General features: G+C 41.6%; 1 protein-coding gene across 2 annotated transcripts in view; it reads left to right on the top strand.

Moving 5' to 3' along the window:
* glra4a (glycine receptor, alpha 4a) overlaps positions 1–23374 on the top strand; it is a 57874-nt gene that overhangs the window by 11709 nt on the left and 22791 nt on the right. For both annotated transcript variants that reach the window (XM_034093687.2, XM_034093686.2), the window contains exons 2-5: positions 12369–12499; positions 14115–14182; positions 15450–15673; positions 17724–17806. In XM_034093687.2, the coding sequence (XP_033949578.1) occupies positions 12369–12499; positions 14115–14182; positions 15450–15673; positions 17724–17806 (506 nt within the window). The remainder of the gene's footprint in view (positions 1–12368; positions 12500–14114; positions 14183–15449; positions 15674–17723; positions 17807–23374) is intronic.

Raw genomic sequence — 23374 nt, 5'->3', positions numbered from 1 at the left:
ATCAGCTGTAACTCTTTAAGTTATTACCTGAACATCAGCCATTTACTTTTTATGACGCCAAATACGTTTTTTTACCACTGTGCTAAAAAATAAGGAAGGCACTTGCCTATACAGATCACAATGTCCACCTCTTAAAAAAAAATCTTATACAAAATCTGGAACTTAATCCTTTTAAACAGATCATCAGTGAAATCCCTAATCTTAGCAGTAGTTTTAAAACACTTAACAACAGTGTGCAAGTAGTGGATGTAAGCACCTTGAAAGAAGTGTTGCATCACTACAAAACACTGTATACTGTGAAATTCAACAAACATGGCAACTGGTTAATGTTCAGTAGAAGGAACGTCGCACCAACATAAACAAATCTCAACATCAAAGTAGCTCAAAATATTTTCATTTCAAATATGTTTTTCCCTTTATTAGAGCTGACAGTTACCAGTAATTGGGGGTTTTTCCGAGGCAGGATCAATACAAAAACCGGCAAGGGTTTCTTGCATTTAGAACACAGAAAATAGTGCCCCTCGTTCCTTTATTTCCAAATAATGCACTTATTAATTAACTGAAGTTGGTACATTTACACACAACACATTTATGTTATACCTTGCAAAGATTATTGAGTAATTATATTTAGCCAAAATTACATAAGCGGCAGAAAATAACAGAATTTATTTTAGGATTTTTTCATAATTCTAATTATTAATATTGTGAATGAAAATGTGATCACATGTGGCTAACATTGAAACTATAAGTGGAAGTGTTGCATCCTAGGCTTCATTTGGATTGGTTTTATTCTGGTGAAGTCCTTAGTGATTTAGATACAGTATGCTGAGCTAGCACTTGCCTCCAAACTGTCAATGAATTCCAGTGATACAGAATCTTTTTTTTAACAGACTAGAAAATGTATCAACATAACAGTAAGGGAGGCAACTTCTACCTGTAGACATATACCAATTCTACATGTGCAGCACGAGTCAGAAGAGGACCGAGCATTTCACAAAGCATTGTTAGGCTGCATACCTTAAGGGTTTGATTCAGAAAGTCCCTGGTGGACGAGCTCCATGGTGTCTTTGTCCTCACGCTTTTGGTTCCAGCCAGCAGCTTGATCAAGCGAAACAGGCTTGCGGCTATGCCTACAACTTCCTCTGTCCCCACTGTCATGTCCAAAATATGGGTCATGTAGAGTGCAGGGTGCGTGTGTGCACGTGTGAGAGATTCAGAAACCATTTCTGTATGACAATCAGCTTTAACTCTGCTGGGCTGAAACCGATCTATACAGATTGACAGAAAAACCCCAGTAGCTTTTATTCTCTGGTTTAAAAAGGCACAGGTGGACCATTACTGGAGCCAAGCGCCACTGACTCCCCAACTGGCCTTTGGCTTTTCAGGTCTCTCTTTTAATGCAGTAAATGCTATAGTGGCAAGTTCCCCGGGGTCAAATTAGAAAGCCACTAAGCTATTTTCTCCAAATGCAGAAACCATTAGCAGTTAATACCTGAAAGAGAGTAGCCAGAGAAAATGCAAAACTATGGAAGACTAACAAGGGCTAATACCATATAAAAAATTACATAAACCGCTTAAAGCTGTAATGGAAAAAATAGATGATGGCAGCTGTGAATGACCTGTGGTTAACAGGAAAACAAACATATGCTATCAGAGTATGTGATTTATTCCGCGACTGATGGGAGCTGACACCTCTATCCATATTCATATAGGTGCATTTAGCAAATGGAACACATTAATCATCACAGTCAAGCAGTCTACAGCCTCTAATTATATGTTCACTGTACACACGCTGTTGACTACTTCTGTAAGAATCCAGCTGGAGAGATTTCCCAGTGGCCTTTAAATCTGAAGGAGGGCGGGGGAGGCAGAGCAGACATGTGGAGGCACACACAGCTGATGACACCCCTTTTCCATAAACTAAAATGCTCACACTCTGCAAAGTGTAATCACTGCATTTCATTACTTAACTTCACTACATGGAGAGGATGAGAGAGACAAGTATCCTGCTTTGATCATGGTGTTTATTCCCCCTATGTGAACATCTCAACTCACTGCAAGGCACATAACAGCAGCATTAATGGAACTGCATCAGCAATGATACCTTAAAGCAAAATAAGTGCTGTACTTGTAGATGATGAGAAGAGAGATCAAGACATATAGGTTCAATTACATTTGCATGAATCTAGATGTATTTTGTGTTTGATCCAGGAAAACAAAATTATTGTAGGGCTTTATAGTGCCCACATGACTAAACAAACCTTTTGTGGTGAAGAGCTGACGACTGTGTCAGGATAAAGCTACGTCCATCTCGAGCCCCTAAGCAGACGCATCAAAGCAATCTTCTGCAGTCAGTATAGTCTCTCTATCAGATGTCCTGCTAGCTCTGTTTCAGAGTGACAGGAGGCAATTCGTGCTGATATCAGATCTTTGAGAAGGTGGCCTGAATATAGAGATGCTTGGAGAGACTTCTGGAAGATGGGTATAGGTCTGAGGAGGATAGATTCATCTCCCTTGAGGGGAAAGGTCAGTTCCTCAGGTTTGTCACAGATATTGCCGTTTAAACTGAGACTGTCAGAAACCCTTTGTGTTTTTTATTTGGCTTTGGGGGAGAGCTAACAGGGATCTCTTAATATCCCCATAAATACACATCCCCTCTCAATGTGTAATATGTATGACCAGTAGGAGATGGGACAGTTATTTAAAGGAATGCTTATAAAAATGGTGTTAATGTTGAAAGCTGACTATGATAATCAGCTTTCCTCCATTCTCATTTTACACAGTTGAGTGGAGTAAAAAAATAGTATAAAAATAAGGTCATTCTGTTTCTTAAAGAAGTCAAAATGAGCAGATTTGCTTGTGATCATGTTTTTGTCCCGCACATCAGAGGAGAACAACAGGAAACTAAATGTTTCTGTTTCCTGCTCTTCTGGGAGTGTTTGAGCTCAAATAAAGACCATCTTTATCCATCTCCAGTGTGAGTTTTAAATATTGATGTACAATCAAACTAAAAACAGCATTCAACCAGCCAGCAGTGTTAATGACAATATGTCCGATCATTACACTATCACAATCCCTGTATCTAAATAGCATACAGTAAAATATAATGGGTCTGATATACCCACATGTTTGTGTTATACATTTAAATTCAGTTCCTCATATTCCCATGTTTGATTTTTAAATGAGGAATCTTTTTTGCAGTATTGCTAGATGTGTGGGTTGAACAATGTATTCTCCTGTGACGTTATGACAGCAGAAGTAGCCATTAGGGACTGGAGAAAGTTTAGAACCGTTTCCTTCAGTTTTAATCGCACAGAAACTCAGAAGAAATTGTTCATAAGGAAAGGATATTATATTTCATACAAATAGGAATTTTAAGTCACTAGACCAGGATGTATTGTGAGTGCCAGAGTTTAGTTTAGGTTGCATGGGAAAAGCCCAAGGTGGTAGTTGGAGTTCAGCGTAGTAGAAATGAGCCATCGTGAGCATAAATCTGTCATGCAGCCGCAGCTCGTTTTTCCCTCGTCATTACTGTGCCAAAAGCCTAGAAACATCATTTCTGCTGGGTACTCCAGAGAGGTCAAGCCTCACTCCCACAACATTAAAGATTGCATTACAAATTAGAACGCATGAGCAATGGCAGAGAGTTGCGATTTTCTCAGCGTTAGCATGGTTTAATCTTGATCATTAAACCCTGGTGATTGCATAGAGAGAATAAAACAGTAGAGTCTACCATAAGCATTGGCTCATGGCTGAACTAATTATGCTTTACTACAAAACAAAAGATCAAAGATAACTGAAAAAAGAATGGAAAAAGTTCAAAGACAGGGATGGTATCTAAATCAAGCCAAGTAAGCAATATCCAATGGGAATAAGTCCTCGGCCACTATTTGAGATATCTTAAACCCCCAACTATCTTTGTTCTTCTCTGCTTTTAGATGTCTAACCCTTTGATCCACACATAAACGGAGGTGTGTAAAAATAGTGACAAGGTTCCTGAAGCAATTTACTACACAATATTTTACATATACATCTTTTATTTTCACTTGAACATATAACAGAGACCATGAAAAGACCAAAGCAATCAAACATTGATCCTACATATCAGTATTGCACGAGTGGCCAAAGCCTAGAGTAGCATTCCTCTGTATCATAGATCTCCAATGTTTTCCAGGAATTATTAAAAACACATTAATGAGCCACATCGTTACACTGGCCGACATGTTGCCTCATTACATTGAACATGGGGCTGCAGTGATTTATTTTCAATCGATTCCACATAGCCTACCGTACTGGTGCCATATGAAACGGCCCTGGGAATTGTTTTTATGGAGTTACGTTAGCTAAACAACTGCAGCTGTTTCGTGGCTTTTGTTTGCATTGTTAACCCTATCCTTTAGTAAAAGCATTAGAACAGAATGTAGCCCGTTGTCCTTTTGTAACTGTAATCCATACATTAACAGTCTTTTGCTCAAACTCCTGCATAATCACAGATATCGCTCGACAGATAGAGGTCATATGCAAATATGTTTGAAATTCAAGAGTCATTTCAAATCCATCCATCTAATATTTTATCTACCGTAGATTGAATATGCATGTATTCCCTGTAGGCTTCTCCCATGACATCATAAACCATGAAACAATTTAGAGGAATCTGCCTTGGAAAGTAGACCTCTGTACTGAATAATTCATCTGCACATCGTTTCACCTCGGTCCTACTGAACTCTCACTTTTTGTTGACATACATTAAGTGATTCCTTATGTAATTTCTCTCAACGTTTCACCTTCTCACTGCATCCCTTTGGGTTTAAGTATGTTTTCATCCTCATTCCCATTCAGCCTCAACTTGTGATCCATTTTTCTATCAACATCCAGATGTGATTTCTCTATTTGATGCTATCCAAGCTCCTTGAGAAGGTTTCTACTGTAGGAAGCTCTGTTTATATGTTTCCATGCGTGGAGAGGTGTCACTGTGCAGGAGTGGCAGTGGTCATGTCATTGAAGATAGATGTGCAAGGGTGAATTGCAAGGTGCTTCAAATCCCATTCCCCAATGAGCCTATTGGTCAAAAAGGAAGAAAAGTAGCCATAGGCAATCAGATGTGAAGAAGGGTAGCATGGGTCATTTGAAGACAGAAAAATGACATGTCAATGTATTACCATGAAGCATGGTGTGGTTGAATGTATTTTAAAAGGCCTGATATGAGTCCATTCATATGGTTTGGTGGGTCCTGATAAAAACGTGTGTTCATAACACAAAAGCCCTCAACCTCCAAATAAGAGCCTTTGGAGAGTGAAACTGTACCTAAGGCTCAAGTGGATGTCAAGAGCAATGGGAGAAGTAGGAAATTACAGAAATGTGTTTCAACACACTTTTGTTCTGTTCCCCATTATCCTAATGGAAATAAAAAGTTAGTTGGTTCATGCACGGATGTCTAATGGGCCTCATATCCCAGAGGGATTCCTTGTAGGAAACCATAGAACAGCCATACTGTGATATGATGTGCTTTTCTGATCACCAGCTTTTTAATGAAATTAAAAATTATATTTTTTCACTCCATGGGCAAAATCCCATCTAATTAGAGATCATTTTCATTGGATTCATCGCAATCAGAGGCTCAATGAGGTTAAACAGAACGAGATAATAACCAACAGACACAATGCTTATTGTTGTTTCTAACTAAAAACAAGTCTTGAATCTTCATCTAAAAAAGGCAAGCACCGTACCATGGCTTTATGTTGTGAGATGATTGAAAAAGGAAGCAGAGAATTTTGTAGATTAAAATAAATGATGGTGTCTCACTGACCCCGCCTCCCCACACACTCAACCCAGTCCATGTATGTCCTCATACATTTGAGGCATGTGTAATGTATACAGAATGACAGCTCCAGCTTCCTTTCTTTAACTATGGTTATATATTCCCTGTAACTAAATGATGCAGTACGCTGGAAATGGGTAGCAGTTGTGCTGCTTCTCATTCTTTGCCGGAGCTTATTGGCACGATTTTATTAATGATAAATTGGTGAAATTATGCATTTACCCTTTTTGCATCTTTATGTCATAACTGGATCTGAACATGCATCTCAAACAAGCTGCACCAGGCCAATAACGGCAGGAAGCATAATTATATTGGACGATTCTACAAACACCCCATAGTTTAAAACCAATACCACCACTCAAAACAATCACAGAAATGTGTGTTTCTTGTCTGGCACTAAAGGTTTGGGCTAAATATAATATGCTGTAGTGTGTCAAGTATCAGCCCCTGATTAGTTCTCTCTAGCCAACTATTATGGATTAACATTGTAAAAAGTAATTGTGTCTAATTTGCAACATATGGAGCGGTGTATCATTTTAATCCAAGGAGGTTTCAAACTTCTTGAAGGCTAAATTAGTGTCAAACAGTCTATGGTCAAAATACAACTAATAATAAGGTAATAAGTAATAAGGTGCTGCAGAAATTCATTTTTAAATTATGTTCTACAGAATTAAGAAAAAAAATCTTCATTAAATATCCTCTTAAAAATAAGAAGATTTTAATATGTTTTCAATGAAAATGTGAATAACGCAGAAATTATAATTGGAATATCAGGCAAAATAATCGCAATTATATTTCCAAATTGCTCATGCTTAATTAACACCTTATAATTATAAACGATATTTCTCACAATGGCTTTGGACCAAAACTGGCTGTTGATGAGGGAGATTTTTTTCTGTGAGGAGACATTTAAAAAGTGAAGCAACCATGGTCATGCATCCATGTTTGCAGAAATTGCCAACATGCTGTTTGCCTGAACCATTGGTCATGTGTACACATACTTTGATTAAAATAAATGGCTGACTGAAATGTTTGCCTAAAGCCAGGTGGGGTGGAACGGTAATCAAATGCAGCTTTTCAGATGAGTTGCTCATACAGTGGCTTCCCGTGGTTGATTTGCTGACAGTGTTTCACTCTCATAGCTGTAGAGTGCACAGGTTTTAGTGTATGTGAGCACAGGATGATGAACAACTGCCATACAAACTGCGTCCAGAATAGAAATGTGCCTGATCACCCGCAAAGTGTGCCAAGATTAAAACAATTTTGTTTAATGTCTATTTAGGCCTGTCCTCAGAGAGAAAACAGTATAGTAGTTTTAGCCGGCATACTGAAACTTCACAGAAGACAAAATCATTTCAGAACAGCTGTTTGAATTAAACATATACATAACCATCTCCGTATTTCAGCATTGACTCATCTTTGCTGTCAAAGCCAAATAAAGTTACTCATTAACAAAAGTGACAGCCAAAACGTGCTCCATAGTGGGATGAAAGAAAGGAAGGCTTGTTCCGTATTCTCGACAGCAGTCTGGCACAAAATGCTAAAATTAAAAGGGAAGTAGGGAGAAGTAAAAGGTCAGGCTCATTAAATGTCAGCAAAGCATCTTAATAATTGAATCACTCAGACAAAGAACCACATACTTTAGCTTTGAAGGGTGGAGGAACCACTTGCAGTTACACTTGTAGTTTTAAAGTCACTAGAAACTCAACCCTAGTATTTTGTCTACCAAAAAAGCAGATGTACATTTTTTTTAACAACCTGTTTTATTTCAAACAGTTGGGTTGGTACGTACATCTTGAGATAATAAGTATTTTGATTGAGGCGGTTTCTTCTTTCACATATTCAGGGTTATAAGATAGCTGTCGTTGAAGCATTGATGACACCTCGCACAATAGTGAGGAGTCCAATTAAAAATGCATGGCGTCTGATCGAGAGGTGATGTAAGGCCTGAGGGAAAGCAGAAATCCTCAGCCCCTCCCACAATGCAGGGTGAATAGTTTAGCTGTAGACCTCTCCACAGTGAGTTCACATAAACAATGATCACACTCTGAATGGCATCTGCAACATTTTTTTATTGTTCTTTAAGTTCAGAAAATGAGAAAGAAAATATTTCAGTCACTTCTGGAACCGTCCCAAAGATAAATGGGATAATTTTGCAAAAATGTTCCTAAATGTGTCTTTTTTCCCACATGTTTAAGAAATTAAACATATATACGTTTTGTTCATTTTTTAACAAAACAAAACGCTCCAAAGGTAAAGAATGTTGTCATTGGACCCAAGAACAGTTGTGACTTAGAAACAATAAAAGAAGGCCTCAATGGAAATGTTGTGTATTACATGTTAGGACCATATCTGATCATGTAAGTAAATGCATTCCATATGCTTGTGTTGAATCAGTATCAAGAGCGCATAGGTGTTGTATTTCTACAGCTGAGGAATATCATACTGTTGTTTCATCACTGTGAATTTGCATCAACAAGAAATTACTCATACAGACAGCTCCACAGACCAAGGCTGCATTTCACCAGCAGTTTTGACTTCAAGCTCTGACTCATGAAGAATGTAGTACATAATAGATATGAACCTTGCCTTATGGGTTAGACTTGCTATGCATGCATTTGTAAGAATGATGATTTGACTAAAGTGAACTCCCTTTATGATTTTGACACCATAAATGTCATAATGCAGCTCAGTCATCAGCAGGCTGTGCTGATGCGTTCACAAATCTTTGCTTGAATCCTTGTTGTGCTACAGACCTGGGGACTCATTTATAACGCCGTGCGTAGGATTCACGTGGGAAGGTTGCTTGTAGTAGAAATCCAAAAAATAGGTACAGACATTTTTCGATTCACCAAACATTGCGCACCGGCGAGGAAAGTGCGTACAGCACTTCCTATGCCAGTTTCCCTTTATAAATCACAACCGACTCGAAATGCGGTGCCGCTTTTGCGGGCTTCACGTAACTCCCATATTTGCCTATAAATAGTCAAAGAAACGCCCATTCATTCATTCATTCTGACTGACTTTATGAAGAAGATAGCAGGAAATGACCACAAAACAGCTAAAAGAAACATCTCACATCGTGTCAGATTTGGGTTATTTTGGGGAGGTGGAGATAAATCATATTGTTTGGTGGATGCAGTTTGAACCAGAGTAGCAGCATGGAGGTCGGATCATCACCAAAATAAATAAATAAATGGCCCGAAAAAGGTTAATGACAAAAAACATACACATAAGCCGCGTTCACACTGCGGTACTTTTCCCACAAAGGTTCATGCGAACTTAGTTCATGATCGCGTTCACACCAAAAAGAGCCGGTACTAAAAGTAGTTCATGCGAACCTTTTTACCCCCTCGAAAGTCCCTGCTAGAGAGCAGGGACTTTCGAGCGGCTCTTTTTTGAGAAAAGAGCTATATTCCTGATTGGCTGGGCGAATTGCAAACCACGCCCCGTAAAACTCCCAAAAAGTTTTGTGAAGCCGCCATTTTATTATCCTCGCATTAGCATTAGCATTAGCCCAGCGCAGAAACGCAGAGAGACTAACTTATGGCAACACAAAATAAAACATGGGAGCGGTGGAGATGCGGAGGTGTCGGCGTTCTGGCGATTTACTCGGAAGGCTTCAGTAGAAGCTGCTGGGACTCCCAGCAGCTTCTACTGAAGCCAGACCCCAACTCCGGGGACTTCCGGTCGGGGACTTTGGGCGGCAGTATACGCCGTGAAGTGGGTTGCGGCCTGCCAGTAAACCCAAAGCAGAAGAAGAAGTGACGTCAGCGGCTTCATTTGCCTAATCCACCCCCATGGACTTTTTCCGGTGTGAACGCGATCTGTACTTAGTTCATGCGAACTAAAGAGTTCGCATGAACTAAGTTCGCATGAACCTTTGTGGGAAAAGTACCGCAGTGTGAACGCGGCTATAGCCTTCCTCAGGCAGTGTGTTTGTACCGTTGACAGGAGACACCCCCTTGATGAGAAACTGTAAGAAGTGATCGGGGAATCCCTCCGGAGTGGAGTCATGACGACTGGATCTGAATTATGTTTTTGTATTTGGTGGTTTTTGTTCCAGCTGTCGATCAGCTGTGCGCAGCGTCTCCACTGCAGCCTGTGCGTCTCAACCAGTCTATGGCCTCTCCCGCTACTCTATCGCTATCAGAACCAGACGGCCTACTTGGCTCCGAGGCCCCGCGGCCGGCACCGCTACTGCTCGGTACAGAACTCATCTGTCCTTCCTCCTCATCCTGGCCTACAGGTTTAAAATAACCTGTAAGCTTCGGAATTTTTTGTAATAGCTGCTTGTCTTGAAACTCCTTTTCCCTCAACCATTTCCTTTCCCGAGCGCCACTCTCAAACTTTTTCTTCTCAAACTTTTTCTCCTAAACAACCTTCATCTGTCACTCAATCACTCGCAATTTGAATAAGTCACATGTGAAACATATTCTCATTCTGATTGGCTGTTAAGTGATGCCCACTGACTGTTTCGGAGTCATCATGTTTGAGAAAAATCTCTGGAATCCATCAATCTGATTGATTAGCGGAGCAAATGATCAAAATACTACGGAGGGAAGATATTTTCGTTTGGATTACTGGTCTGGGGGAAGCTCGCGAGTGTGTGTGTGTGTATACGTGTGTGTTTGTGTATTTTTGCGTTTGTGTGTATTGTGTTTGTTTCCCGGGGAAAACACTCACGAGAAACACAGGCTGTTGTTATGCCTGCTGTGACGTCAAGTTACTCAGCCCAGGTCAGCCCGTGCATTAAGGCGGCCCTGGGTGTCGCAGTTTCTCGTCCATCTCGTTGTTGTGCTTAGTGCGTACGCATGGGTTAGAGTTTGCGTGGAGGACCGCACATTTCCCCGTCAAGTTAGTATTTTATAAATCGCAAACATTGCGTAGAAACTGGCCTACGCCATTTTTTGAGCGTATATCCCTTTATAAATGAGGCCCCTGTTCTTTTTCTTTTAATATATCTTCAAAACTACACAGTTTATGGTCACAATCATTTTTCCCTGAGAGCTTGTGACTGCATGTCAGAGAAAATCACACTTGAGACCAAACAAGATGTTTTATTGTTTTGTGTTGATCCGTCAAAAAAACCTAACCTCAAGACAGCCAGTTTGTTATCAATGGCTTACTGAGAGCGTATGAGCCTGCGCATCAATCCATCTCCCTGTGTACCTGTTTGAGTGTGTTACTGTGTGAGTGGAAGAGAGAGAGGGGCATGAAAGGAGGACCAATACACTGTACAGCTAGTGGACTTTGGCTGGAAGCAGTGGAGTGGAGTCAGGGGACCGATGAGAATTGAGCTTTATAATGTTAGAAAGGACCAGCTATGTGCTCTGCTCCTCTGGGAAAATCAACAAAGTGCTGGATGCTTTTGTTATTTTTCAGCCATACAGTAGATGTGCCTTCAGCGATGATAACTTTTGGGATGTATGGCAGTTACATTTTATTTGTATAGTACGTAAACATGGTACAGTACATGCTTACCATACTCAGGTATCAAACTGATTTTATGTAAAATGTCTTTGAGCATTAGGAAAAGCGCTATAAAAATCCCATGTATTATTATTATTAAGTTGGTTGATGTCAGCTGTGCAGCAGGCTCAACATCCCTATAAACGTTGAAATTGTAAGTTATGAATAAGTTCAATGTTGCACTCAAGAGTTAAATAAAAGCTGCTGCTTGACGTCCCAAAAATACCCTCCTTAAAGTCCCCGATCCTGAAGCCCCTGACAATGTGGTTTATATGACTTTAAATACAGCTAAGAGGCTGTAAAATTGGGTGGATCAGTGGCTGCACACTCGTACTGTAAGAGCACAGGGCACCAGCAAATCTGTGCCTCGGAGGGGACTGAACCAGCCATCTGTACTGGGGAACTACAGATCATGACAGATCGTGAACTGTTAACAATTGTATCAAAAGCATGTGGTGCAATCAGCTGTGCTACAGCAGGGGCTGGTGAGAAATCACATTCATTATAAACCATATAGAACATTTTTCTCATTGCCCCAGTCTTCTTTCCGTCTCACTTCCCCTCTCTACCTTCACTGTGGCCTGTTGATTATCCCTTGCAGTGGCTCCTGAGCCTCACTGGAGCTTCTATCAACTCCTTCCTCCCCCCGGTGTGACATTCAGAGCATTACAATTGAGTCATCAATCTGTCAGGCCTTACGCCAGCTAAGCCACGAGCCGTGGGAAGCACAGGAGACAGACAAGTTTACCTCTGCTTCTCTTTTGCTTCTCTGTAGTTAGGGCCTAACAACCAATAAGTGTCAGACATGATGTGAAATAGGTAATATTTTTGTTGCCAGCCGAGGCAAGCCATCCATCGTCATTTTTCACACTCATTTCCTCACCCACCGCTGGGTATTTTTTGCTGATGACTGACTTGGTTATTGCTGTTGGCTCCTCACTCGTTGGATTCTCATTGTTTTATTTACCACCACCCCCTATACCTCTCATATATACGCACAACCCTCTGCTGTTTCTCAAATCTTCTCCCTTTTCTTTGTCTTCTTATTTTTCCCACTCTCTCTCCCTCCCTGGGTCAGACTGAGCTCCTGTAAGGAGGAGATAAAGCCCCCCACCAGGGCAGGACCACAGCTGTCGCCTTCTGACTTCCTGGACAAGCTCATGGGGAGAACATCAGGATATGATGCTCGCATCAGACCCAACTTCAAAGGTAGAGAACATGCCCTCACAGTAGCCATGAAGAAAATCAAATCCATAGCACCACAAGCACTAGAAAAAAAAAGACCAGTGGATCTGGGCTTCAAAATCTCAACATCTGACCATTCTCAAGTGTATGTGCTGTATACTTTTTTGTCAGAAAGGTTTATATTTTTCTAAGATTTCTAGCTTTCCAGGACATAAATATTGCATCAGCTTGTCCACATTTTCAGCATGTTTGGATTTTACACAGAACTTATCAACCTAACAGCTGGCCGTCACCACAAACTGTTAATTAGATACTTTGTTGTTTGATGTTGGCTTAATTAAGAGACATAATATATTATACTACGCAGCACAAGCACCCTGCAACCCTGTCTCCCAATTATGTTCTGAAGGAAATATAATTGCTGCCTGAAGCATGTTTACTGGTAATGTTTTTTAAACCAGTAAAGGAATTGCTACTTGTTTGTACTAGCACAAGTGTTAGGGGATTTTAAAGTCTGACATTGGGATAAAATCAGCTGAACTGCAGCCAAATGCCTGTGTCTTTTTTAGAAAAATTACAAACCAGAAGGGAATTGAAAATGATATATATATTTCAGTTCCCTGATGGTGCTTCTTAGTTTTGCTTTGTATAGTTTTAAGCTTAGATAGCTTATTAGTTGTTGCACATTAAACATGATGAAAACAATTTATCCAAAACACAATTTGACTTGATTTATTGACAAAAAGAATCATGATTAAATGCGATTTCAGCTGAACTTAAACGTGATGGATAATGTTATACTCTGTAAGTTATTGAATCTCTATTGATTAGATTAGGTCTTTGCTTTGAGTTTGGATTTGGCAAAGTTACGACCAAGGAGCGGTATGATTTTTGACAATTGAACATTTTAAAAGCAATTGTACGCCAAGGATAACAAAGTATCTTCATCGCCTGCATGAGCTGTCACAGCTGCTGCTCCAACTGCTGAAGTGTTGATGAGTAGGCAAAACCAATGAGCCAAACGACAAAAACTGACTTCCCATCGTCTCAGAGCTCCAGCACGCACCTGTCCCTACTACCTCACGCCGCATATTATACTAACATCTCTCCCTCCGTGCCCTACTGGGAAGGAGGACCTCACAGAAGGAAAATCTGTGTTCTGGCCATGAAAGCACTTTAGTAGGGAAAAGTTCATTGTTTTGGTCGAATCTGGTAAATGAGTAGCATAATCATTTTATTTCAATAACGTAATGTCAGTGCTGTAAACTAATGATTTTATCAGAATGCGGGAAGATGGATCTCTACAACCTTCCTTTGAACAAATCCAAAAGTTATCTGTCATTTAAATATGAATCATCTTCTTGAAATGTTGGTTTCAGTTAATGTCAGAGATTTATTTTGGATGTAATTAATTACCCTTCAATAAATGCTTGAAAAAACTGGTGCATTTAATGAACAGGCTCTTCAACAGCAACATGTTCAGCCAAAATGACTGCTTAGGATGAAAATAACAATGAATCTGATCTAAATGGTAAAAAGCAAAAAGGAGAAGTAAAATATAAAAGGTAATTTTATAATCTCATGAATCCCCTCTGATGGAAAACTTGTATACATTCAGTCTTGTTCTTTGTTTCCCCAGGCCCAGCTGTGAATGTCACCTGTAATATCTTCATCAACAGCTTTGGGTCAATCACAGAAACTACAATGGTAAGAAAACCAAAGAGATTTCAAATGCTTAACATATGTTAGACGGACAAATGTGTTTTCTTCTAAAAGAAAGGATAATGGTTTGTACTTTTTTTAACTGTATTTAGCACCTCCTCTTTCTTTCCAACTTCTTTGCTAATCCACTCAGTGCTTTAGCCATTCTCTCATATCTGTGTTTCCTGGAGCATAACAGTGCAACCTTCAGAGACCAATGGGTCACTGACATGCAGATAATGAACTGTCCACTCCGCAATTAAAATGAAAAATTGATCAAATGGATGAAAGGGGGTATGGGAGAGAGGACGAGGGGTTCAGGGAGAAAAAGGCTGTCCTCCAGTCTGCGTTTACAGCGTTATGGCTGCTGGGTCAGCACAATACAGTAGAGAACTGTTTAAGGGCGTCTGAGGGAGGCTCAGAGGGTCAGACCTCCAGCAGGACAACCCACAGAACGACAACTCTAATGATGTCAATGCACGCGCTGGTGAAGCATGCTTTTTATTCTGAGCAATGAAGTGAACGAGCAAGAGAGGAAACGATGTGTAAAGCCCAAAGATGAATTCTGAATTAATTGCAGAGATTAGAATTCTAATTGAATTACTCATGTATGCTGGCTGCGGGCAGGGTTGTCCCTCACATTGCTTGCATTGCCAACCCTCTGCTCACCAGCAGCTCATGGATGCAATGCTCCAACAAACAGTACACCATCATTCAATCAGTTATGAATATGTTCATGCATGGGCTTTTCAAAGAGAGTAATGCCTTTATTATTCTGAACCACTGAGGGTTACACTACAAATATGAATCATCTGTCATAACTCTAGTGCTTACACCAGTCAATGTCATCGGGAGATATGTAAACATTGTTGTATCTGCGTTTTGAAGTACTTCCTCACTGTATTAGAAACTCAGATAAAAAATCTTGAAAAACATTAGTTAGTTTCAAATCTTCCTACAATAACTTTTAATTGTGGACTTATCATGGTGCTGCAATGTCAGAGTGTATTTCTGTATTGTATGAATTATATCATTGCACAGTTTTTGTATATTTAGACTTAAAGGTGATATTCCATCGTAGTAAGGGGGATTTTCAAAGTTCCATCATGGTTTTATCTTTGAGTATAACAGCTTCAGTCATCTTAAATGTATGGTCAGATAGAAAGGACTCCAATCTTGAGCAGTAACAGAACATCGGAAATGCACAGAAAGATCCACTTCTAAGCTGTCTGTGTGTACTGCAACATCACTGATGGTATACGTTCTTCCACAGGATTACAGGCTTAATGTATTTCTACGGCAAAATTGGAACGACCCTCGTCTGGCGTACAGCGAATACCCAGACGACTCCCTGGACCTGGATCCATCCATGTTGGACTCTATCTGGAAACCTGATTTATTCTTTGCAAATGAGAAAGGAGCCAATTTCCACGAGGTCACCACTGATAACAAGCTGCTACGGATTTTCCAAGATGGCAGCGTTCTGTACAGCATTAGGTAACTAAAGATAAGATGTAGCTGCTGTATGAAGTGTCAAAAACTGCATATCCATCATTCATCTAACTGCTTCGGTATACATATGATTGTTTTACTCAGAAAGGCTCCGGGGAAAATGTTCAATTAACATTTGTGTAAACCTGCTTTTGAAGCCACTATGACAAATATTGCTAAGCTTTTAAATATGTCTGCATTTTAATGTATAAGACCAACATGAAACTAGTGACTAAAGTAGGAATAAAATCGGTTTGTGTTATTTTAGAGGGCTCTTTTTGGGATAATTTCTGTCAAATAAAGTGAGGAAAGTAGTGCAAATCCCTCGTGACCAGAATTATTTCAACAATTGAATTGCCAATCACAGAAGCCCCACTGCACCTTCCGCAGGTCAACGAAATGCTGAACGGGTGAAGGCTTGGATACAGGAGATGTAAATGTGAAGTGGCAAGTGTGTGACCTCAAAGTCTGTTTGTTAAATGACTGTCATTTTGTACAATTGGCTTGTAGAAATCCTAACATACCGTGGGAGGAAATCTCACCTTTGTAGTTCCTGCTTGTATCTCACAATAATTATAATATTGCAACTTTAAACTGATTAATATTGGAAATGTAACCAAACCAACACTAGGACATAAAAATGTGCAAACAATTGGTTGAGCATCCTTAGTATTTGCACTTTTCAGGGATGAAATCAAGTGTAACATATTGTTTTAGGTCTAGACTGGTAATTTTGTTGATAAGATCAGTAATTGTACACCTTTATGGAAGCCCCCTTGTGAGTGCTTTTCTTGTTTTGTTTTTTTAATCCTCCTGACACTATCCAAATGTTTCTTTCCTTGGACCAGGGGCCGTAAATATTTGGATAAAAAGATTATTGAAGGAGAGCTCGACATTGAGCTGTCAGGAGAACAGAGGAAAGAGAGGCAGGCAGAAGAGCAGATTTTTTAATATGTGTTAACATTGTTTTCCATATTCAATCAGGTGAGAATGTGGTAAAAATAAAATTGTATTTAGTATTACTAAATCATGCCAAATCTTAATATTACCATATTATGTAAAAAGTTTGACCTGATATTGATTGTCCAACATGAATACATAACATTATACATTCATCAGCCATTTCCAACTTCCCAATAACTCTTAACTTAATTACTCTACGAAATGATTTAAAGAACAATAATAATTATAATCATTTCCTTCCGGGTCTCAAGAGGTTTTCAAAGCTAATATTATATATATTATTTTATTTTGAGTTAACAGAACTTATTATATCTCTCTTGCTTTGGGAACAAGACATAATACATGAATCCTGTTGCAAATACAAATAACAACAACCTCATTCCACTGATGTACTGCATGCTCTAGATTCGGTTACCAACTATGTTTGGTAATTATGGATCAAACATCTTTGTGTGGATTAAATCCATGACACAATTAATCCAGTGCTAGGATAATGAATCACTTGGGTATTTGTAGTTTGTTCTTGAGCTGGTGAAGGATATTGTGTCATCATAACACAGTAGCAAATGGGTGCCTTTGTGTATACTGCTCGCAGCTCTTGTCTCGCCTCTGGGCGATGCATTACAGCAGGTAATTACACACTTTCCCCCCGAACAGACTCCTAAATAGCTCCCTCTCTCTGTACTGAGGATTTTTTGAAGGCTTAATTTTTTTTTTGCAGGTCTCCCTTGAAAAAGAGATCTATGATCTCAATGGGACCAATCTGGTTAAATAAAGGTTTGAAATGAAATGAAATTAATGCATCAACACCACAACAAATAAATGTAGGGATGCCTACGCCAATTACTTTGCCATTACTTTGGTGCTGCTAGGAATCAAATGGTAGAGCAACTCAATATGTTTCCCATTCTACTCTTTTTGAATTATACACATAACGCATTACTCCTATTTTAAAAACAAAAACAGCTTGGCACTGATTTACTTCACTGGAATATGTTAACCCATCTTTTTACCTTGTGTCTTTTCCTTTTCCTGCCTTTTGACAACCCTTTTTGCTCCTCTTTTCTCTTCCAATCTGTTTTTTCTATCTCAGGCTGACTCTTGTTCTGTCCTGCCCTATGGACTTGAAGAATTTCCCAATGGACATTCAGACCTGTACAATGCAGCTTGAAAGCTGTGAGTTTTCTTCTTTATTTCCTCTTCCTCTCGTCTCACATACCTTTTTGTTTTCCACCTTCTTCCTGATTCGTACCTTTTCCTGGCTATCTTGCTATATTTCAAGAGATGGGAACTGTATCATGAATATAAATGTCCATGTGAAGGTTCCCTGTTATCTTATTACATCTCATTTGTTCTCAAAAAACAAAGATTCAGAATAAATAGTGAATCGATTAAACTTTGCAGGTTTATCTGCAGCAATCTAAGATGCAAAGATGTCTGGCTAACTAGTTTATTTCCTACATAACGCAGCATGACTTCTAACACCAAGCTGTATTTCACACTACATTATATTGTGAGATGAGCACATCAATTGTTGAGAGTTTCCCCCACCATATAAAAGCACTAGACGCTTATCTATCAGAGTGTTGTTGTTGTTGTTGTTGTTGGCAGTCCACAGCAAACACAGGCTTTTCTCTTATTTTAACTTTAAAGGTAAAACATAATGTTGAGAGGTTCAAGTTTTGTCAGAAGTCAGCTTTAAACTTTGAGCGAGCCAGAGACAGACTGAAATGAATATAAACGTACTGTACAGTATGTTCTGCGTACTGCCTACTAAATGAACAATGATGTTGAGTCTCTGCATCACATGACTGTATTAGTCTTGACAGTCCAAGCGACCATTGAATGAAAATTGTTTACCCAAAATGTAAATCAACAGAACCTCTTCAACTAAATGTATTAATTTCTTTGTTTTATTGCAAATCAAAATGATTAAATAGTTTTTTAATGTATCTTAAAAACATTCGACCTCACTTTATCCAACAGTCATCCTTGCAGGCTTCTGAAGAGTTGCAGTGCATTTTGGGGCGATTTCACGACTCTTAGCAGCTCTTGATTATCAAGTATACATCTGGAAATTTTTCACGTACACAGAATTCCCATAATATACTGTATGCAGCTGGGTCGCTCTTCAATGGCACTCTGAAAATAAAACATATTTCTCATTGTTTTCATTGTAAACTGCAGAGAGTGCAACGTTTGACATGTGTTGCAAAAAAATAGGTGGCTTTAAAAAAAATCCACTGTTTACCATTCTTGTTCATATTTACAGCACATTTATTAAAACGCCGCTGTTGAAGAAATGTACAAAAAGACATTTGAAACCTTATAAAATGTTAACAGTCATAAAATGTGGGGGAAGAATAATTTTCTTCCCTTTCAGTCTTCCCTTGCCTTTAGCAGAGATAGCATCTGCCCTCATGAAACCAATTTCCAGGATATAAATAATAAAACTTCAATCTTGTGTCCCTTTTATTATATGTGACCCAGCCACTGTGACTAGAGGTGACCTACATTCCAGTCATAGGGACAAAAGAACTTGTAGCAAAAAAGAGGAAACAGAAGGAGCACTCGTACCATGAAGTCACTGCACCTTTTCAGAAGCATCTCACAAATAAACAAGTCAAGCTGAATACTGGTATCTCTACCTAGGTCCTTATCTGATTCAACGAGAAACAAGAGTTATTGGTTTGCATGATTTATTTCTGCAAATTAACACAGTGACAAACTGATAAAAAATCCAAGAAATGTAACGCACAACGTACGTCAGCCAGCATAACAACAAAAATATAAATAAATGTTACCCTTTAGGGCAGGGGTGGGGAACCTGCGGCCCACGAGACAATTTGGTACGGCCCTCGAGGTATGGGATTAGTTTTGTATCATAAAGATAAAGCAACACTTTCTCAGAATAAAGCAAAACTATGAGTTTAAAAGAAAAAAAAACTAAGTCAAGCAAAATAAAATCAACTTCAAAAATAAAACTATAGGTTACTTACGTAACCACAGTCTCAGAGTAACATGAAGTGAGATGTCTCACTATGGGATGCGCCTCATCGCGGAGCAAACAGAAGCATCAATCTCATTACGCCAATCCTGATTGGCTGGTGATCTTGACGTCAGCGTCAGGGAAATCACCCCCTATAAGTAGCTTGCGCCACAACGCATGCGTCATTCAAAATAAGCACCTCTTCTCGCTTCACCATAGCAAGGAGGGCTGTCTGGTGAGACATCTCACTTCATGTTACTCTGAGTGCTGGGGTTACGTAAGTAACCTATAGTTCTCATTCATAACACTCCGTTCGATGTCTCACTATGGGATATTGTAGCTCCCGTATTGCCAGATGAGCTTTTCTCGAAAATCACCGATCAACCAGAATTTAACAGGTAGAGTCCCGACTCAACAAGGTGCCCAGCACTGCTCGGGCCACGCTTGGAGCGGAGACGTCTAGCCTGTAAAAGCGGACAAAAGTGAGCGGTGAGGACCAGCTCGCCGCTGCACATATGTCTTGGATGGAAACACCCTTGAACAAAGCCCAGGATGTAGCCAGGTCCCGAGTCGAGTGAGCCCGCAGACCCGAAGGTGATTGCAAATTCTGACTCGTATAGGCCAAAGCAATTGCCTCCACAATCCAGTGGGAGAGCCGTTGCTTAGTAACAGGCTTACCCTTGTGAGGGTTAGCCCAGGACACGAAGAGTTGGTCATTAAGACGAAGCTCTTTTGATCTGTCCATATATGTGTGTAAAGCCCGGACTGGACACAATAGATCCTGCTGCTGCTCCCCGGAGGAAACCAGCTGTGGAGGAAATGCCTCAATGTCACTTGGGGTACACGAACCAACCACCTTTGGTGTAAAGGCAGGGTTGGGTTTCAACAACACTCTCGTTTGCCCTGGGGCGAACTGAGTGCATGAGGGATGTACAGACAGTGCATGGATATCACTGACCCGCTTGGCGGATGCCAGGGCCAGTAACAACACTGTCTTGAGTGACAGATGTTTCATGTCAACTCCTTCCAGGGGTTCAAATGGGGTCATTTTGAGCCCATTTAAAACCACTGCCAGGTCCCATAAGGGCACCAGCGACCTGGAAACAGGGAGGAGCCTGCGAGCTCCCTTCATAAAACGGCAAACCAAAGGATGTTGGCTAGCCGTCTTACCCTCAAAGCCCACATGGCATGCAGCAATAGCAGCCAGGTACACCTTGATCGTGGAGAAAGCTCTGTGTTTATCGATCAAGTCCTGTAGGAATGATAAAATCACCCGACAGTCCGACAGGACATTGAAAAGAGATGTGTCCTTCTTGAAGGCACCACTCCTCAAACACCCTCCACTTACAGTCGTAAAGAGACCTGGTGGAGGAAGCTCTCGCACTCTGAATAGTGTTTATCACCTTCTGAGGGAGTCCCACTGTATTCAGATTGTACCACTCACGGGTCAGGCCCATAGTGCCCCGCACTCTGGGCGTGGGTGAAGGATCGCCCCCCCTGCCTGAGACAATCTGTCCCTGCGTGGTGGGGGCTGCCATGGCTGCCCGCACAACAGCTGATATATCTCCGCCAGCCCGTACGTTGCGGGCTAGGGCGGAGCCATCAGGATAAGTGTGTGGCGTTGCTCCTTTACTCTGGCCAGAGTTGGGGGTAACAGAGCCAGGGGTGGGAACGCGTACAGAGGACCCGGAGGTCAATCGTGTACGAGTGCGTCCCCGCCTAACAGTGCGTTTAAATCGTGCATTAAAGAGAACAGCTGTCATTGAGCATTTTTCTTTATGCGAACAGATTTAACGCGGCTCCGCCGTAACGCACCCACAGCGGACTCACGATCCTTAGATGTGGACTCCAGTCTGTATAGAGTGGTGCACCTCTGGACAGTAGTTCTGTCCAGAGGTGCATCACTCCCGGTACCTGTGTCGCACTCAGAGAGAGGAGACGTCTGCCGCTCCAAGGGATCAGTTTGTGTGCCAGTGTGTGTGACTGGGGACCACGCAACCTCCCTTGGTGGTTCATACACGGTATCGTGTTGTCTGTCCTCACGAGGACATGGTGTCCTCTGAGAGAAGGCAGTAAGTGTTTTAGGGTGGGGAACACCGCTAAATGCTCCGGGTAATTTACGTGCGCCCGCTGGAGGTCTCTGCTCTAGAGACCTCTCACCGGGCGACCTTCGTAAATACCCTATCAGCCTGTCTGACATGCGTCCGTGGTGACCACCTTCCGTGAAAGGACAGCACCCGTAGGCGCGTCCCGCACTAGAAAAGTCGGGTGTAGTGCCACTACGCATTACATAATAACCAATACTCTCCGCACGCCGTGGCGCGCAGGGTTTAGTTTTATTATGAGCCCCATGTTGAGCGGGTGCTTTACGAGGACATTTTCCTCCGTAATCTGACTGAGAACCTCTCTCTCCAGAATATGGGTTGACTCTCTCTGGGTTTGTGAAAACAGATAAAGTATAACTGTTTTGAGAAGCCCAGGCAGATGTCGTAAGTATCTCCTGCTGTATGCTCCTTAGAGCCAGCTGAGATGTCACGCTTACAGCTCCAGCCGGCACTGCGCGTGGCGGTGGTGCCTTCACAGACCCGTCAATAATCCGCTTTTTGAGAGATGCCGTAGCTGCTCTCAAAAGGGGAAGAATTGGCGGGCTGTTTATTGGTTTTATTGATTTTCTTTTCATTTTTTTGAGCTGCGCCCTCGGCCTGAAGCCTGGATGCATCAGCGGCAAATGTTTTATAACAGAGGAATCAATCAGCATGTGACATGTGTTTGTGCGGACTTGAGGATGGTGTTTAGGCATCTCTCGAGGCGGCGGGAACACATTCACGGAGGGGAGAAGGAGGGGCTGTCACACCGCTCGCTTCTTCTTCCTCGACTGCTGGCCGAAATTCTGGGTAGGCTGAGCCTGAGCTGCAGCCGGAACCGGAGATTTTCTCGGCCAACTTGCCCTTGTCTCCAGACTGGGCTGGGGACTCGGGGTGGGCTGCGACCTCTGCGTCTTCGGTGTTTTAAACCGAGCAGAGTTCGAGGCAGCTTGGGCAGAGGACTGCTGCTGCGAGAGCAGCGGCTGGACCCTTCGAGGGAGGCAGAGGTGGAGTGCCTCGTCCTCCCTCTTCTTCGTCTCACACCTCCTTTGCATGGAGGCGAGAGAGGAGCCAAAAATTCCCTCGGGAACGATGGGCATATCCAGCACATCCTCCTTTTCCCGGTCTGGGAGAGTGGTGAGGTTGAGCCATCTCGCTCTTTCCTGCACCACCATGATCCCAATTGCCTTGCCTGTGGCCTGGACGGCGCAGCGTTGGACACGGAGACAAATGTCCGTGACCGCTGCCATCTCGTCCAGAGTGGCTGCCCCCAGGTTACCCGACAGGTCCTCGCAGAGCTCTGCTTGGTAGGCGGTTAACAGCGAGGACACATTCAGGGCCCTGGCGGACAACGCTGCCGCTTTGTAGGCCTTTTCAGTCATTGCTGACTGAAAACGGTCCGACTTTGCTGGCAGCGTGGGGTTCCTGCTTGGTGACGGGCCCATCCTCGGTAGAAGGTGAGCCGCTACCAGCGGTTCCATGGGCAGCATGTAGAGCAGGCCGAGCTTCTCCATTCCGTCACAGTCTAGGGAGGAGGCACCCTGGATTGGGACCTTGTTGCTGAAGGGCCGGTCTCTCCACAAGACCGACACCTCATCCAACATCTCCGGGAAGACTGGAAGGAGTTGTCTCTTTTTCCCCGCTGCTTGGGGAAGATGTTTTCCCTCGTAG

The sequence above is a fragment of the Pseudochaenichthys georgianus genome, chromosome 10 (assembly GCF_902827115.2).
Source record: "Pseudochaenichthys georgianus chromosome 10, fPseGeo1.2, whole genome shotgun sequence".
In the NCBI taxonomy this organism is placed as follows: Eukaryota; Metazoa; Chordata; class Actinopteri; order Perciformes; family Channichthyidae; genus Pseudochaenichthys; species Pseudochaenichthys georgianus.
This window is presented reverse-complemented; position numbering and strand designations above follow the sequence as displayed.